Raw genomic sequence first — 19,915 nt, 5'->3', positions numbered from 1 at the left:
GGTTTCTCTCTCCCAGCTGAACCAGGTTGTTAGGGGGGTCATTTTTCATTATGTTTTATAGCAGGTCATAGTGCCCCAGAAAATGATTTGTAAGTTTAGACCTCATGTCTTTGATTATTTATGGTCATGTTTTATATAAAGTGCCCTATTCTTCTTTGTTTTCCCAGGGCCTAGAAGCGTGCCTGGAACATAATAGGTGTTCCAAACATGTCTGCCTAAATGGAATAATTATTTGTTTTAAAAGCACACTGTATTGTTTCATTGTTGTTATTCATTCATTTTAGGTTAAAGAATTTGACACCAATTTTACGTATGAGCAACAGTCAGAATTCTACTTGGAACCAAACACTAAGTATATATTTCAAGTGAGATGCCAAGAAACAGGTAAAAGGTACTGGCAGTCCTGGAGTTCACCCTTTTTTCATAAAACAACTGAAACAGGTGAGTGTGTTTATATATTTAATCTCTTAGGCTTTTCTTTTGACCTCTGTCTCTTTTAAATATATTTATACTTTTTCTTCTTGACTTGTATCAAATTGACAAAACTATTGTATGGCAGGTGGTGACATTGAAATTGTCATTTTGCTTTGATTTTGTTAAGGCTGACTGTAATTTAGGTAATGGTTCTCAAACATTTTTGGACATAAAAGCCAATTAAAACCACCTAGTATGCATGTTCACTGTCCCTGCTCCCAGAGGCTCTGTGTTCACAGGTCTAAGGTACTAGGGGTGGGGGGGTGCTCAAGAGTCAGCATTTCTTATAAGCAGCCTGGGACATCCTGAGGCATATAATGATCTAAGATCATTTTTTGAAACACATTATTAATAACTATGTTAAACTCAAACAACAACAACAACAAAAACAAACTTCTTACACTGTTGGTGGGAATGCAAACTGGTGCAACCACTTTGGAAAACGGTATGGAAGTTCCTCAAAAAGTTAAAATAGAACTACCCTATGGCCCAGCAATTACACTACTAGGTATTTATCCAAGGATACAGGTGTGCTGTTTTGAAGGGACACATGCACCCCCATGTTTATAGCAGCACTATCAACAATAGCCCAAGTATGGAAAGAGCCCAAATGTCCATTGAGGGATAAATGGATAAAGAAGATGTGTTATATATATACAATGGAGTATTACTCAGTGATCAAAAAGAATGAAGTCTTCCATGTGCAACAACATGGATGGGTCTAGAGGGTATTATGCTAAGCTAAATCAGCCAATCAAAGAAAGACAAATATCATATGACTTTACCCATATGAGGAATTTAAGATACAAAACAGATAAACATAAGGGAAGGGAAGCAAAAATAATATAAAAACAAGGAGGGAGACAAAACATAGGAGACTCTTAAATACAGAAAACAAACTGAGGGTTGCTGGAGGGGTTGTGGAGGGGGGATGGGCTAAATGGGTAAGGGCATTAGGGAGGACACTTGTTGGGATGAGCACTGGGTATTATACATAGGGGATGAATCACTGGAATCTACTCCTGAAATTGTTATAGCACTATATGCTAACTAACTTGGATGTAAATTAAAAAAATAAACAAGTAAATTAAAAAAAAAGATCTGGTGTATACACACCCCACATACATATACACACAGTGAGATATTACTCAGCCATCAAAAAGAACGAAATCTTGCCATTTGCAACAAAATGAATGGAGCTAGAGTGTATTATGCTAAGTGAAATAAGTCAGAGAAAGACAAATACTATATGATTTCAGTCATATGTGGAATTTAAGAAACAAAACAGATGAACGTACGGGAAGGGGAAAAAATAGAGAGACAAGGAAAAAAACTGTAAGAGACTCTTAACAATAGAGGACAAACCAAGGGTGGACAGAGGGAGGTGGGTGGGGGATAGGCTAAATGGGTGATCGATATTAAGGAGGACAATTGTTATAAGGAGCATTAGGTATTATATGTAAGTGATGAGTCACTAAATTCTACTCTTGAAACAAATGTTACACTACATTTTAACTAACTAGAATTTAAATAAAAATTTGAAAAGAAAAAATGGATTAAAGACCTAAATGTAGGGGCGCCTGGGTGGCGCAGTCGGTTAAGCGTCCGATTTCAGCCAGGTCACGATCTCGCGGTCCGTGAGTTCGAGCCCCGCGTCAGGCTCTGGGCTGATGGCTCGGAGCCTGGAGCCTGTTGCCGATTCTGTGTCTCCCTCTCTCTCTGCCCCTCCCCCGTTCATGCTCTGTCTCTCTCTGTCCCAAAAAAAATAAATAAAAAACGTTGAAAAAAAAAATTATAAAAAAGACCTAAATGTAAGACAGGAAACCATTAAAGTCCTAAAAGAAAACTTTGGCAGAAAGCTCTTGGACATCAGCTTTCACTATATTTTTTTGGATCTGCCTATTCAGGAAAAATAGAATATTAGCTATAAAAAAGCACAAAATCTTACCATTTACTACAACATGAATGTACTTAGGGAGTATTAAGTAAGTCAGAGAAAAAGAAATACCATATGATTTTACCTATATGTGGAACCTAATAAATCAACAACAAAAAAAGAGACATACTCATAAATACAAAAAGCAAATCGGTGGTTGCCAGAGGGGCCGGTGAAATATATAAAGGAAATTAAGAGATACAAACTTCCAATTAAAAAGGCAACTGCACTTGGGGCACCTGAGTGGCTCAGTTGGTTATGGGTCCAACTTGGGCTCAGGTTGTGATCTCATGGTTCGTGGGTTCCAGCCCCAGGTCTTGCTCTGTGCTGACAGCTCGGAGCCTGGAGCCTGCTTTAGATTCTGTCACCCTCTGTGTGCCCCTCCCCGGCTTGCACTCTGTCTCTTGCTCTGTCTCCAAAATAAATAAACATTTAGAAAAAAAAAAAAAAAGGTAACTACACTTAAAAAAAAAAAAAAAGAATTACATTAAACTCTTTAGGCCACTCTGATGAAAGAGAGACACAAATCAAATCATATCAATAAATATTGATTACCTACTGTATGCAAAGCAATCATAAAGTTAAAATACTTAAACATGGGATTATTTAATTCTCAGCATGATCTAGCTGACCTATTGTTTATCTTTAGATATATTCCTGCTCTTAATATTATTAGTTTAATTTTCTATCCATTACATGTCATTCAATAAAATCTTGGCCAAATAGGCTTCAATAGTAAGCATAGTGAATCTATTACAATTATCTTAATACTCCGTAATGACCACCATTAACCTCAAGATGTCTCCCTATTGTAGGTAGCTTATACCCAGACTGAATTTTTTCTTTTCAGAGCACTTAATTATAATCACAGGATTGTTAATACCATCTTTATTATAATAGAGGAGTTGGAACTGAGTTTTATGTTTTCAAAGCACTTTGGCAGACATTATAAATGTTGATTGCTGCCAAATAAGCAGAGGGAGAGAAATGGCAGACTAGCTAAACAGTTCTTTTGGCGCCCCCTAATGCCCAAATCTTAGAAATGCATTACCAAGGGAGTAATTTGCAATGCAAGGGGATAATTTGAGTATCCGTTCTTTTTAAAAAGTTGGTTATTAATTTAATATTTTCTTTCTTACGTTTATATTGTTAAAAGTTCTTAGTACTTTAGGTGGCATCTTATAATAGTCAGAATTTAGTTGATAGCTCAATTTTTTTAATGAAATTTAGAAATGTCTAGCAAGATTATTCAAACTGATAACTAACATTTACTTACCATTTGCAAAGTACTACTATGTATAAGCTTGTTTGATCTTTACATCAGCCATATTTAGTAGTCTATTGGCACCATTTTACAAATGAGAAAACTGAGGCATGACTTGCTAAATAGCACATTGCTAGTGGCTGGTAGCACCTAAACTAGAACAGAAGTTCATCGATTTCTTCCTTTAACCAGTTATATCAAAGTGGAGGAGCAGCTTACTAAAGTATTCTACAAGTATAGGACCACAAATGTTCTCCTTTAAAGGCAAGGGTCTTAAACATCAGATGGAAGAAAATAGAAACCACAGCAACACTACAATAAGTATAAATGTAAAGTCTTGGTTTCCTAAGTGGGCAGTGGGGGGGGGGGCACTTAAAAGGCAAAACTGCTTTTTAGAATTAAATATCCTTGAAAACTTGCATCTATCCAATTTAATATGTTAGCAGAGGAACCATAAATTTTTCTTCTAGTACAAATTTCTTCCAAGACACATTAAATGACAAACAGTGAATATGAGTTAGGAAAGTGCTAATATTAAATGTTTTGGAAAATTTATCTTTTTTTTTTTTGTTTGTAAAAGCAATGCAAATTTATTGCAATATACAACCTAGGAATAACTGCTGTTTATATTTTAATGAATTTAACACCAGTTTTTTCTTATGCACATATGTTTTATTACTGAAGTATAATTAACATACAATGATATATTAGTTTTAGGAGTGCATCATTGATTCAATATTTCTGTACAGGATTCAGTGTTCACCACAATAAGTATAGTTACCATCTGTCATCACACAATGTTATTACAATATTATATACTATATTCCTATGCTATACTTTTCATCTCCATGACTTATTTATTTTATAACTGGAAGTTTGTACCTCTTAATTCCTTTATCTCTTTCATCCACCCACCTCCCCTCTGGCAATCACCAGTTCTTTGTATTTAAGAGGCTTTGTTTGTTTATTTGTTTTCTTTTTTATATTCTATATAAGTGAAAGCATATGATATCTGTCCTTCTATGTCATTTTTCTTAATAATTTCTGTTGTGGTATATTGTTTCATATCGTGATTTTCTTAGTTTACCTTGTTGAGTTAGAAACTATTTAATGGCCACACAATGTATGGATGCACTATAATACATTTAATCATTTCCCTATTGCAACAATCTCTAGCTTATTTATTTTTTCCATTGTCAATAAACTTCTTAGAATAGCTTTTTATATAAACTCTCCTTATGTATTTACATTTTATTGGATCTAAGCTTAAGCACATTTTAAGATGCATGATGCAAGTTGCCAAATTGCTTTTCAATAAATCTTTAATATTAATTGTTTTTTAAAAAGATATCTAAGAAAGGACATTCACTTAGTGATTCATGAAATATTCAATTAGCCTCTACCGTGCACCAGGCACTTGCTATGTACTAGTAGAATCTCAGTAAAGAAAGGAGACAAAGATCTCTGAATTTTAGAAAAGACAGTCAATAAAAACAATGATAAAAATATAAATTACATAGCACTATAAATATCTTATCTGCTTGTAAGAATCAAACCTCACAACTGAAGTTTGAATTGCTTCACAATCAAAAATATTAAAAGATACAGTTTCTATAATACTTTAGTTAACCAACTTGTTTGATAATGAGGCTTTTTGGCCAGCCAATTTTTCCCAGTAATTAAAGGTTTACTTATTTATGAAGAAAGACAGCCCAGCCAATAATGATCCCTCCATGCAGAAATTTGCTGTTTTACTCTCTAAATTCCTCATGTGTATATCACTGAATTGATTTATCTCAAAGCAATGTGTTTTCAAAATTATGCCTAGATAGTATTGCAGATCATGCAGTGCATATGGCTTATCCTTCAGACCCCAGCATCCTCCTGTATCACTTTTCTTGGTCTTTAAAAACCTAGTCCAAAAAACCCCAAACATACCCATTTAATGTAAGAGTTAAATTATTTATTAGACTTATTCTCTTTTCCTTCCTTAGAGTATTTGGACTTTAATAGAAAAAAAGTCTTATACTAAAAAAAAAAAAAAAAAAAATCAACCTCAGAATATAATATTAGACTTTACCAAACACACAGGAGAAGTTTCTCTAGATTAGAAACTCATATTTTTCTACCTGGTATACATGATGTATACAAATAATATGAAATACTAATATATAATATAAATTATATATAATATGGTATAATTTATATTATATATTATAAAATATGTTATACATAATACATAAGTTATATATAAAATATATAAATATAAATAATATAAACAAATAATAGCTAACATTTATTGGATGTGTTGGTTATGTAGTAAGCATTTTACATATGAATTGTCCTTTACTTATCACTAAAGCCCTATAAAATTATTATTCCAATCATACAGAAGAAGGAAATGAGGCCCAGGGAGATTAAGCAGTTTTGTTAAATGTTACAAAGCTGGGAACAGTAAAGCCAGGGCAGAACACATACTGTAAGTTTCTAGCACTGTAACTCTACCGGTCTCCTTCCTAAGACACCTAAGAGGGCCTTGTGTCAGCCTCCCCTCAGCCACCTAACCAAACCCTCCTCTACACATTAGCTAATAATAAAAGGATGCCAGCAAAAGTTCACTTTTAATGTAATGTTTGTTATGAAAATGCAAATACATGAGAAAGGAGGGACCCACGGATGCTATCAGCTAATTGTATATTGGCCTGAATACAAGATGTGGAAGCAGGTTTGGGTTATGGTAATGAAAATGTAACTATAAGACTCCAGGAACCAAGAGAATAAAGAATAGGATGGGGCATTCTGAGATGAAGACAAAGTATAGGTGAAAAGGTGTCTCTGTTAAAGACAGGACCACTACAGGGCAGTTCATAATGTGTTTTTCCAGCTGGTCCTGCCTGGTCCAGTAAAGTGTCTGGAAAACAGTGCTTCTTGAGTGGAGTCTGTGGACCATCTGCATTAGAAATGCTTGGGTACTAGTTTAAAATGCAAATTGCTGAGCCTCTAGCCAAGTGAAACTTCTGCAGTAAAGTGTAAGAACCACTGCTCTAGAGGTTAGACACACCCTTTAAGAGGGAGAAGTGTCATGAAAAATGGCATAGGGTGTGGGCAGGAAATGTGGACAGGAAGGGGGAGACCAAATTGCCCAAGCCATTGCCTTAGTAATAGGGGTTTGAGGGGGTCAGAAAAGGGTGGGTACATGAGAATTTCAGGACATTATCTACAGTACTATCTGGACATCTCTGCTTCTTCTTCCTGACCACCGCTTCGCTTCATGAGTTGCTTAGCACCCTAGCCCCACCTTGGCAGCCTAGGATCCCCAGAAGCACAGGATGTAGAATTGTTGTGCCTCTGCCTAGCCCCTGCCCTGCCTCTGGATATGAGGCTTCAGCTGAGGCTCTGAGAACCACTGAGGGCTGCTGAAGTTGAAGCTTCTAGACCACCAACCTGCAAAGTCACTGTAAAAATTCCTGGGGTTTTTAAGCAGTACAGAAAGAGCCCCAAAGGAGAAAAGATAATTTGTGAGTGTAGAAAACCAACACCAAAAATGTGAAAGTCAGTTCCCTAAATTCCATACTACTGATATACAAAAGGGTGAAAAGATGACTGCTAAGCCAGAGTGTTGTTCCACTCTGCTGCAAACCTATCTCTTTGCAATGAAGGAAAGGCATAGGCTCTATAATCCCTTTAATGACAAGTCAGAGGCCTGAGGGAAGGGCAGTCACATTTCATAATGATTAATTAACTTGCTTGAATTGCTACCTGAAGTAGGAAGGTTTCCCAGAGAAATCATATTCTTTTTTTTTTTGACAATTCTCCAGAGGAAGGCAAGTATGAGCAAGATATTAAATCACATTGTGTTTTGTTCTCACAAAACAGCATTGGTTATTCCATTACCAATGACTCCTTAAAAATTCTCGTTAACTTTTCAGAATTTTTAGGGACCACAAGAGAAAAAAAGAAAACAAATGTTACATCAGTGGAACTAAATATAAGTGATATTAAATAGAACACAGATTAGAAGCCTACTACACAGAATTGTACTTTTCAAAAATTCCATTATTTGTATTTAGGGGTTTCTGATTCATTCATACTGAGATGGATTATAAATGTGTACATTCATGGTTACTAAACGGGTTTAAACAGACAGTGTTCCCTGAAATACTAATCAGTTTAGACTCTTAATATGGATTTATTTAATCTTCTTCATGTCCTATCCCTAATAAAGAACCAGAGTTCTGTAGAATAAAAAACATGTATAAGAGCTTTATAATCTCTGAGGTTCACAATATCCACTAATAAAGAATACAGATTATGCTTTTCTATGAGAAAGTAATAACCTCCAGTATTAGTTTCCTATTGCTCTTTAAACAAGTTATTACAAACTTTAGCCAAATACTAGGTGGCTTAAAACAATACACATTTATTATTTTTTAATTCTGGAGGTGAGAAATCCAAAATCAGTATCACTGGGACTAATGTCAAGATATCAGCAAGGCTATGTTCTTTCTGGAGGCTCTAGGAGAGAATTAGTTTCATTGCCTTTTCCAGACGTTAGAGGCCACCTACGTTTGTTGGCTTGTGGCCCCACCTTTCATCTTCAAAGCCAGAAGCATAGCATCTTCCAATCTCTTTCTCTTTGACTCTGACCCTACTGCCTTTTTGTAAGGACTCCTGTGATTTCATTGTACCCATTGCTATAATCTAGGATAATTTCCCCATCTCAAATCCCTTTTGCTATATAAATTAATCTATTCAAAGTTTCCAGGGATTGGGACATGTACACTTTTGGGGGGTAGGGAGGTCACTATTTGTCCTACCACATTTCCTCACCTAGCTACCCCACCACCTATTATTGCAATTTTTACTAGTCATTGTGATTTGGTGTCAGCAAAAGCAATCAAATAAATCCTCTCAAGCAGAAATATTAGAAAGATAGCTAGAAATCAGTAGGCAAACAGTCACAAGTAGGATACAAAGGAGAGCAGAAGCCAGAACCACAGCCAAAATTGTAGTCCGGAAGACTCTGGTGAGGACCCCATAGCTGGCACTGTGGTCACTAACTCTGCCTGTCTTTTGCCCTGCCTGGACTCCCCGTGGTGCTACTGTTACCAGACCTTGCATATAGCTGCTGCTATAAATAATTTCCTGGAACTGAGTAGTGTGCCAGTGGAGAGAGGAAAGCATCTGTTCAGGTAGGTTTAGGTCATCTGCTTATAGCTACTTGCTGGCAATGGGGAGAGGGAATCTTTGTTCCATTGAGGATTCCACAGTGGGAAGCCTTTCCTGCTTCTTACCTGTTCTAGGATGCCCACAAGGAAATATGTCCTGGTGCTGAGCAAATAAAAAGTAGTAAATGTCTACTAGACTATTTAGACTCAGGAATAGGCACATGCTATGCTTGGGAGCAAAGTGGTACTTTTGAAAAATCTTAAACTACTAAGACTCAGAAGCTGCCCATTCCTGCATATAAGGTTTTGTTACACTGACATCAGATCCACGGCTCTGTGTATTCTATGTGACTTAGGAAAATTCCCTGAGTTGGCTGCTGCTTTTCACTTTTTCCTCTTCTTCATCTTTTTCTTTAACCATATGATCACCATACATATATTTCTCACTTTCTCCTCCCTCTACATACCAAGTACTTAGAGTTTAGGAATATAAGCATGAAGATAATCCTGTGGATACGTCTAGGCACACCTTCCTATTCTTACTACACAAGGATGACATTGTAACTCATAAAATGATTCATCATTTGACTTGTTTTTCCAGATGTGGTAATGAGTTTGTTCTGACATATCACTTTCCCTGCCCTGGGCTTCTGGTGCCTATTCAATAGGTCTGGCCATCATCTTCTGCTTTGACGACTGACTGGGAATAGTGTCAAATCTTTACTTTTAGCCCAATAATGTTGAATTCCAACCCTAGAACTAAACTGGCCTGGGAAGACAGCACATAAACACCATGGAACAGCTAAGATTGTTAGAAGAAGGAGATTAGAAAGAACACAAAAGGAGATGTTTATGTCAAGAAAAACCATTTGAAAAACATACCCTTGGTCTCTTTGAATAGGTCTCCTCTTATATCTAGAGCCTACTGAAAAAAAAAAAAAAAGTCTATAAACGTCCCTGTGTCAGCTCTGGTCAAAACCTTTAAGATGTAGGCGTTGGGTAGTGTGGCTTTGACACCATGATTGGCAAAGGCAAAAGTAAATAAAGAAGACTTATAAATGTCCATACTTATTAATTGATTACTATTAATCTATTAGTAATTCCACTAATAGAAATCTAGACTTAGTAAATAAGCAGAGATATGGAAAAAAGATTTATGTATAATGATATTTATCCAAAAACTAATTATAATAGTAAGAATTTTGAAACAATCTCAAAGCCCAATAATAGCAATAGCTAATGCTTATTAAGGCTTTAATTAGTGTAAAGCATAGTACCAAGTACTTGATATGAACTAACCCATTAGACCTCAGGGGTGAAGTACTATGTTATTATCCAGTTTTACAAATGAAGAAACTGGTCAGAGAGGGGTTCAGCAACTTACCCAGAGCCATGCAACTCCTGGAGCCAGGATTTGAATTTTGTCTGAATCCAAAGACGGTGTTTGAAACCACCAAGCTATACAGTTTCTCAATAGGGGGACGATTGAATACCGTACAAACATGATGAAATATTAAATTGCTATGACAGTTTTGAACAATTTTTAATAAAATGAGGAAATGTTCATGACACAATATTGAAAGAAAAGAAAAAAGACACGATATTTAGATCATAAAGAGAATGATATCCACTAGGGTACAGATATACACAAAAGACTGTTAACAAATACATTAAAAAAGTGATTGCTTCTAGTTTGTGAACAAGTATAAAATTGCACTTTCTTCTCCATACTCTTTTATACTTTTCAAGCACCCTACAATTAGCGTGCCTTGCTTGTATAATCAAAGAAAATAGCTGGCTTTCACATGGAAGTTACCATAGGATGGAAGATTCTAGGGTCAGTGCTAAGTGGGTCAGCCCAACCACAGCCCATTGTGGTATGGGATGGAGTCCTACAAGGCCAGGCAGTTCTCATACACTGTGGCCAGCCCCTGGAGGAGCAGTGGCTAGGTCTCAGCATGGGAGCAGCTGTTTGCAGGACCAACTCACCTGCCCCACCCAGAGCCATCCTGCTGCAGAAGTGAGGTTCTTAATTAACAGAGCCAGTGACCAGCACAGACCACATGTCAGGACTGGATGGGAATTTTCACTCTTTGACCTCTACCTAGGTGACTTTGGGCAAGTCATCTATCCTTTTTACTACGCCTCTGTGTCCTCATCCATGAAACGAGGACAACAGTATTTTCTAACTGTTTTGGTTGTTGTAAGGATTAAATGACAGAAAACATGTAAAATCTAGTACATTACCTTGAGCATAATCAGTACTCAATGAGTGGTCACTTAAAAAGAATAATAAAACACACTAGGCAGACATAGAGGGAAAAGACTGAGGAGTCAGATTTGGTATCATCCCTCAGAAACAGATAAAATACATTATTACTAAAACCAAGCACTTTTGAGATTTGATACAAATAGTCTAGCATCTGATGGGCCACAGAATGTAGTTATGTTATGTGCTTCAAGTTCTTTTCCAAGAATAGGAAACTACATTTTTTTTGTTTAAAACTACTCTAAACTCCTTCTAATTTTCATTTAAACACACTGTCTTCAGCAAGACTAATTCTAAAGTCCAATACCAGTGTGTATAAATTATATAAAAACTCTTACCAAATTAGAGATAAAGTGAGTTTCTGAGTATACCCAGGTATGTGTAGTGAGAAAAACAAGCAGAGACAGAATTGTCTCATTATGGACCTAGCACCACAGATATTAAATTAATAATGAAAATATCATGAGATTTTTCTAGCACATTTGGTAATGCTCTGATGATTAGAGCTGATAGAAACAATGTTTTTCAGTTATAAAGGTTCTGTGTGTGTGTACATCATTCTGTTTGTGAACCCTTTTCTGTGTTAAATACTTGGAAATTATTTGAAATACTTGAAATACTGCTGGCAAAAGGATCAAGGGGATAGGATTAGGGATGGTTATTTTTCTCTCTCTTTTATTCTTCCTCTTAATTTTTTTTTCTCTATTAAGGTTACTGCTCTCATACTGATTAATATTAAGTACAATTTAAAAAGAAATGACCCAGCCACTTGGTGTCAGTATACCATGAAGAATATAGTCCAGTATGGATGGCTTCATTTCAGTCCTGTGCTTAAACATTTTGTCATTGGCTTGATTTCTTCTCTGACAATCTTATTTATAAATTGTCTCACTTCAGATATTTGATTCCTTGTGAAATTACCCTCTGATAATTATTTTAAATGTCATTTTAAATGACTTTAATCTAATTTAAATGAATGCATCTGGTTGATTTGCAACTCTGATAACAAAAAGGCCCTAAAGGATGATTGTGTTTATTCTATTAGGGCTAATAAAGCCCTAGTTAGATATAAACATTATTTTTATGTGATACAAATTAATAACTGAAGTTTCATTGCTAAATAACTACCTGTAGTTTATACAGCAGAATTAAATTAACCTGCATTAAAAACCAACAGCAGCACATATTACTTTTAAATAAAAATGCTACTTTTAAAATAACGTAAGTGAAAACAAAAATAATCTAGCAACATATGCTATAAACCCGTGATCTTGCCAAATTGAAAATTGTGTTACATTTTAATGTAATATTTTTAGTCTTAAAATTTCAAAATAATGTAGATGCAGAGTCCTACTTGGGCTCCCTGGGAATGAACATAGCCTACAAAATACTAATTTTGATGAATAAATCTGGCTGGTGACCACTGGGGCATAACCTTTCTCCCTCAGAGTCTGATGGAACCACATACTTGGGAACAAAAGAGACTTAGTGAAGCACTGAGAAACCAGAAAGAATTTCTGATTTGTTACAATTCACTGTTGCAACATTTTCCTCTTGCTATAGAGAAGGCAGAATAAAAACACAGAAAAGTACTTTTGGCTCTTCTGATGTTTTCACCTTCTAGAATTCACTACCCATTGTTCTTAGAAAACTACTGAGCCTGTACCTGCACCCAGATTGACCTTTTTCAAAAATTTCCAAAGACCATAGGAACCTTTTTATTGAAACTCCATGATATTTTTTCTCAAAGAGAGTTGTCTGGGCCACATAGCTTGTTATACAAGCCTGTGATATCACGGTGGCAGTTAAGCCTGCCTCAAGTTGTGATTTCTCCCAGGCCCCACAAGTAATTCCTCAAAAGGAAGAATTTGAACACTGAAATCAGAATAATTGAATACATAGGGCTTGAGGCACCCTTGGGAATCCAGGGCTTAGAACCATTTTCAGGAATGTCTTCTGTCAGTTAGCAGAATAGTGTCCTTGAAGTCACCTCTGGCAGCTTTTAATTGTCAGGAGAAAGGAGCCGGGTAAGAAAGCTCCAGGACTCCTTTGAGTCCAGACTGCAAGCAGGTTAGCTGCCAAGGCTGTTCACCACACCCTGGTCAGAAACTCTCATTAGCCGTGACCTGACAGTCTTTATGACTAGACAGGGCTGGCCAGGATCTTTGCCAGTGGGAAAGGAGCAGAGGGAAGTCATTAATAGCATTCCACCCCTGTGTTATAACCTCAAAGTGTCTGCTAATCAAAAATGAGCTTCTTATATGGAGCCAAGATAGTGTTCACCAACAGCATCTCAAAGATTGTGCAAAGGCAAGAGTGACACATCTTGGAGGCTCTTAAGGAAACTTAAAATTTATTGCATCATCTTTGGAAGGAATCAAGGAGAGACCAGTTATTGTGTTTTTTGTTTTTTGTTTTTGTCAGTGAATTAAATAAAGCTCCTTGGTATTTTTTTGCCTAGAAGCCTCACGAAATTAGAGGATATACCTTGAGGTTTTATAAACTCAAGTTAGTTTTCATTGTCCTTTCAGTGTTTAGGATTTGACCAATTAAATTAAAAGGAGGGAAAAAGACACACATACTGAAAAGCCTTTGTTTTTATTCCACTTACAAGCCTATTAAAGTTTACTTTAATCATCTCCAAACAAGTGAAAATGGGTAATTCAGGAATTGAATAACCTGAATGCAAATGTAAGAAGTTCACTCTGTTTTCTTTTTGTTTAAGTCCCCCAGGTCACACTGCAATCATTCCAACATGATACTCAGAATTCTGGGCTTCTAATTGCTTCCATCTTTAAAGGACACATTACCGCTGGTAAGAAAATACTATTTAGGTTTTTTGAGTAGTCTTTACCAATCATTCATTTGAACCCTTCAACTGAAAAATCATGTGCCAGGCATAAATTTCTTGAGAATAAGATATGCCATGAGCTTTCTGTATGGAAATTATCAATAAAGATCCAGGTAAAACTGAATTTAAGCAACGGTTTAGGTGGACTTTGCCAGCTTCTGCTATGGGTTGGATACATTTTCATTTCAATAGGTGCTGCGGCTCAAGACCCCAAAACTCCTAAAAAAACCCAACAACAACGTAATTTGAATGTCTACCATGTGGTAGTTGGTTGTATACATTTGTTCAGTTTTCAAAACAACCAGGTAAGATAAGTGTTATGTATCTATTTTATAGATGGGAAAACTGGAGCTCAGAGAGGCTGAGGAACTCGTCCAGGTTCACACTAAGTGACAGATCAAAATTCAAATCCTGTTTTTCAAATCCTGAAGCCTGTACTCTTTCTTTTGTACAAACTAGCTCCTGTTTTGTTAGTGTGATTCAATATTTTCCATTGATGAGCTTACCTAAATGTTTTAGGCGTTAAAAAATTATGACATCAGGTATGTGTAATGGACAAATATAACTCTAAATAGAAATTTCAAATTAAAAAACTTTAGGCATAACTATTTCATCACTGACCACTGGTAGACCACTTATCTCCCTGCATAGAAATCTGGCAGGAATAAGGGCACCTGGGTGGCTCAGTCAGTTAAGCCTCTGACTTTGGCTCAGGTCATGATCTCATAGTTTGTGAGTTTGAGCCCTGTGTCGGACTCTGTGCTGACAGCTCAGAGCCTGGAGCCTGTTTTGGATTCTGTGTCTCCCTTCCCTTCTGCCCCTCCCCTGCTCACTCTGTCTCTCAACAAATGAATAAATATTTTTTAAAAATTAAAAAAAAGAGAAATCTGGCAGGTATAGTACCAGAATTTTTGCAGGTTACATTGACAGTCTTTGGACTTCCATTCATTTGTTTCACAAATATTCATTAAGTAACTACTGTGTGCCAGGCACTGTACTGGATGGGAAATCAGCAGTGAAAAAAATGAACAAAGCCCCTGTCTTCATGGAGCTTCCATTTTAGACAGTTGAGGAGAAAAACAAAGAGGAAAACAACAAGAAAAGAGTCAGGTGGCAGTTAAGTATTATAAAGAAACATGAAGCAAGGTGAGGCCACTCTGAATTTAAACATGCAAATCAATGAGCCAAGTGTTTTGGCTCAGTACATATCCTTAATTACAGATGCCTCCCCAGGCCTGCCCCTTGATATTTCTGTGGGAACTGGGGAGGTCAGGAGCTCATGGCAGCCCTATTAAGATAGGTGTTATAGTCTCTATTTTCCAGAAGAAGAAATTTGAGTTTCAGCAGGCTCATAATTATGCCCTGAGGTTACAGGGCTGGTAAGGGCAGAGCCCAATTTGAACCCAGGTATCTCCAGTTGTCTCTTGATCACTCTGCTCTATCCTTAGACCCCTATGCCTGGCTGCCTGGCCCCATGTTATTAGGGGATTCTCTAGTCTTTCCCAGGCACTAACCCCCAAGGGTATGTGGCACCCACTACCTCCCATTAGTTGTGTGAAATCTTCAGCAATAGAATTCTAGTCCTAGGAAAACATTAATTCCGTATCCCCCTAGAACTTTGGAGCAAGCTAAGCTACACTGGCCCAACCCCTGAACACCAGTTGGTTTAAGGACAGGGGCCAGATAGCCTGGAGACCCCTAAGTGTATGGCAGGTGCAGCTGGAAAATAACGAGGGCAGGGCCAGTGAAGTTTCTGCCACATGGTAAGTATCTGATAAATATTTGCCAAATGGAGTGAGGAAGTGGGGAAGGAGAGTGGAAAGGAGGCCAAAAACCCATCATCACTCAGAACAAACTCCACTGTGGCAGACAAGTCTCAATTATAGTCTGTATTTGAAAATTGAAAATAGGATTTTTTTTCATGTACTAGGGAGAAAATGTGACGAGCCTAGTAGGTAACATGTGTTGAATATATCATAATTATTTAAGGATTTTGGGTGATTAATTAAGCTTCAAAACGTAAGGAAAGCATTGCTTTTAAAATAAAATATGAGTGCAAGATATATATCAATTTGCATTTCTTATATATTGTTTTAGGTTGTTTCTGTTTCTCAGCAGAAAAAAACTCATGAACAATAAATTTTGAAGAATGGTGACAAGTTGTACATTAACTTCTTTCTTGCTCAAAATTTTAAAAAGAAAACCCAAAAAACCTCAGCTGTGATTGTGGCTACCTTTAGACTCTGTTACCAGCAACTGGGAATTCTTACTTGTGTCAGACAAAACAAATGAGATTCATCATTAAACCCTTTTATATAAAATATGCATGCACAAGCTCAGAAAAGTGTCTAATGCTGACCACAATTGCCAGAGATGCACTTCTAGAAACCCATTGGTACCAGATACATGCAGCCCAATTTTCTCAAATAAAAGATATTGTGCAGTTTGGAAGGGCTGTCACTGTACACACAGCCTAAGGGAAAGGTTAATTTTGTTCTCCCCTTCCTTTTTTTCCTTTGAGATCAATGACTTTTGCTTGGCCCAGAGAGAACAATGATTCAGACATCCCATGCTCACTAATGCTTAGCTAAAATTATTTTTCTCTCCTTTCAGACAACAGGCAACAAGACATTGGATTTTTATTGGGAATGATCTTCTTTGCTGTCATGTTGTCGATTCTTTCTTTGATTGGGATATTTAACAGATCTCTCCGAACTGGGTATGTTTTCGTAGAATTTCTGTTTTCTAATTTATACCAAACCTAGTCAATTCAGTTATTTACTAGGAAAACCCATCAACATTTTTAATCAGAGAAAGACAAAAATAAAATGAGCAGTGTTTGATGATTACCGACCCATGCCAAACTCTTTACACGTCACTGGTTTAATCCTCACAATGACCCTGCTGGAAACCAGATCATTTCCTTTAGGCTTCCAGAGGTTACGTGGTCAGTCCAAGGTCACTGAGCACTAACCCAGGAGCCCAGAACCGGCTGATATCACAAGTCATGTTTTCTTTTTCACTACACAGCCTGCTCACAGTGCCCCCAAGTTTATCTACAGTGCCTGGATTCTTTCTTTCTTTCTTTTTTTTTTTTTTCAAATGTTTATTTTGAGAGAAAGAGAGGGAGAGAAAGAGAGGGAGAGAGAGAGAGGGAGAGCATGAGTGGGGGAGGAGCAGAGAGAGAGAGGGAGAGAGAGAGAGAGTCCCCAGCACGCCCTGCCCTGCCAGTGCAGAGCCCAACACAGGGTTCAATCCCAGGCACCGTGAGACCATGACCTGAGACTTAACCAAGAGTCAGACACTCAACTGGCTGAGCCACCTAGGCACCCCTGCTTTGCCATATTTAACGTGCGTACAGTTTTACTTCCATGGTGGCTCTCCCACTTACCTTGAATCTAGTGTGAGTGTTTCAAAATGTTCTGCCTCATTAAAGAAAAGCAGAGCAATAGAGAGAGGAGGAAAATCTGAAAAGACATTGAAGCAACTTCCCACTTAACTTTCTAAAGTAAGAGATGGAAATCTGCATCAGGAAGTTTAATCTTTATTATGCATTTCCCTCCCATTCCAGTTGATTTCCTCATCTCCTATGTGATTGCCTGAATCAATCCTAAAGTAAAATGCTTCTTCTAATGTGTGATATTTGTTTCCTAGAATTAAAAGAAGAATCTTATTGCTAATACCAAAGTGGCTTCATGAAGATATTCCTAATATAGAAAACAGTACTGTCGTAAAAATGCTACAGGTAACCAAACACCATCAAATAAAAAGTGGCAGCTAAGACCAAAAGATCAATCCAACAATTAGAGTAGAATTTCTGTTCAAATAAATAAATGTGTGTACATTTTAGCATAATTGTATAAACACATGTCAAAACAGAATTATACATATTTCAAATTATACTTAAGAGATAAGGGAATAAAGTTAAGGGAAGGAAAGAGAGAAGGAAGAAAGAAACAATGCTGTTCAAAAGAGAAAAGTAAAGAGGAAGCTTGTGGGCCAAGTGTCAGTCACGTGATGGCCAAAAGCTGATGGCTGACTTCAGCGACAGGAGGAGTGCAGAAAATCTCAATAAAATGAGGCTTAAAGACACAAAGGGGCTTCTGTTTTACATGAGCCTGGAGAAGCAGGTGAGATCTGCTTTACTGCTGAAGCTCAATGGATTTGAGAAAATAAATGTGAGAGGAAAATAAATATGATGGTCTCCCAGGGGCGAGGCCAAGTTTCTATCTCAAAAAGAATAGAAGGGTGTGCTGGGAAGACCCTGAGGTAATAGGGGACTATGCTAATTATGGAGGAACTGCTGATTCTGGAGAAGGGGAAAGGTTCTGCTATATGTGCTCCTTCTATTTTTTGGCATCCCAGTTTCATCATTAAGGGGCTCCAAACCCAGTAAATGGGACAGACACATCATCCAAGCACGGCCTTGCAGTGATATAGTACAGTGACAGAAATGAAACCAAACATGACAGGGGTATAGAGGAAGCATATGAAAGATGAGAAGGAGTCACTTAGGAGAAACAGAAAACATTCAAAATAGAGAGGGCAGCATGAGCAAAAGCACAGAGGTGAGAAGCACATGTTTCAATGAAGTGTTGCTTTATTGAAAGGCTTGATGTGAGGAGTGGGTGGTGTACTGCAGGAATGGTGAGTAGGATCAGATCATAGAACTCAGACTTCATTCTGTTGACAAGGATGTTCAAACTTGTTTAAAAAATTTAATTTTAGCTTAGAAACCTTTTGTTCAAAAGATGTGAGGAAAACAAGAATTTATAAAACAAATAAAAGTGGCTTTGTTTGGAGCTCTGATGAGCCCATTAATCAACTCCTTAGCCAACCCCAGAGATGTCCCTAAGATAGTAGTTCTCAGCCTTGGTGGCATATTGGAATCTTGATGTCTGGGCCACATTCCAAGATCTCTTGGGGAGGGAGGGCATGGGGAGACCCAGGCATCAGTATTGTCGAAAGCTTCCACAGTGATTCCACTATGCATCTGAGATTGAGAACACTGTTAGGGATTGAAAACTGCTAAAGACAATGAGGAGTCACTAAGAGCTTTTCCATTGGAATAGACAAGGTCCTAGGAGAGAGGCAGAGGAGGGTCAGAGAATAAGCATCATGTGGTGTGAGCAAAGTGTCAAGAAGCAAGGAACCATGGGGCTGACTACTTTTTAGAGGATATATAACATAAAAAATGAAATGAGTCCATGGAATTTGATGAGAGGGAGGTCACTGGTGAGTTGAGAAGTGATTAGTAAGTGAGGAAGTGGAGGCTGAGAATGAAGACATTCTTCTAAAGGGAAGTAGAGAAAGGGGCTATGCTGACATAAGGTCAGCTCTCACATCTAGTACAATGAATGAACAACAGTAGCTTCAGAGGGACATGAATCAGAAGTGTGTTTATACTAAATTAGTTAGGCTTAAGAGGGACTACTACAGAGAAAGAGGGAATATTGATCCAACAAGACTATAAAGAAGAGGGGAGGGGATGTTCTAAAGGGATGAGGTGAAAAGGTTCACTTTGGGCTGAAGGAGGGATTCCTGTCTCTGTATACTTGAAGGAGAGAAAGGGTTTGCATGTGGCTGAGTTTGAAGGCTTTAGTGTTACCTGCTAATAGTGAAGGGGTGATCTAGAACGACTAAACCCACACATATAATGAAGTACATAGGTAACAAGTCACTGAAGGACAAGCATATATCCACCAAACTACAGACAATAAACACTATAATCTTAATATTCTTTCCACCTGGTAGTTCTATCTTGTTCCCCCACTAATTATTATCCTAGGGAATTAGGGATTTTCTGTGACCCAGAGAACTGTCCTTGACCTTGTTGTGGTCAGATCCTCTTCTTCCTTTATCGTCCTCACTCTGGAATGGTCTTCCACACTGTTGCTCCTCTGTGTCCTTTACTGTGGTCTGACTCCCACCCATTTCGCTCAGTTGCCAGCCT

At 37.4% G+C, this 19,915-nt stretch overlaps 1 protein-coding gene across 1 annotated transcript in view; it reads left to right on the top strand.

Annotated features, from left to right (window-relative positions):
* The window catches only part of IL23R (interleukin 23 receptor), a 61,837-nt gene that overhangs the window by 35,548 nt on the left and 6,374 nt on the right, over window positions 1-19,915 (top strand). The window contains exons 7-10 of the mRNA XM_058717031.1: window positions 285-441; window positions 13,837-13,926; window positions 16,576-16,681; window positions 17,617-17,707. Of these exons, the coding sequence (XP_058573014.1) occupies window positions 285-441; window positions 13,837-13,926; window positions 16,576-16,681; window positions 17,617-17,707 (444 nt within the window). The remainder of the gene's footprint in view (window positions 1-284; window positions 442-13,836; window positions 13,927-16,575; window positions 16,682-17,616; window positions 17,708-19,915) is intronic.

This window comes from Neofelis nebulosa, chromosome 2 (genome assembly GCF_028018385.1).
Source record: "Neofelis nebulosa isolate mNeoNeb1 chromosome 2, mNeoNeb1.pri, whole genome shotgun sequence".
Taxonomy (NCBI): domain Eukaryota; kingdom Metazoa; phylum Chordata; class Mammalia; order Carnivora; family Felidae; genus Neofelis; species Neofelis nebulosa.
Note: the sequence above shows the minus strand (reverse complement) of the source record. Positions and strands in the feature narration are given on the sequence as shown.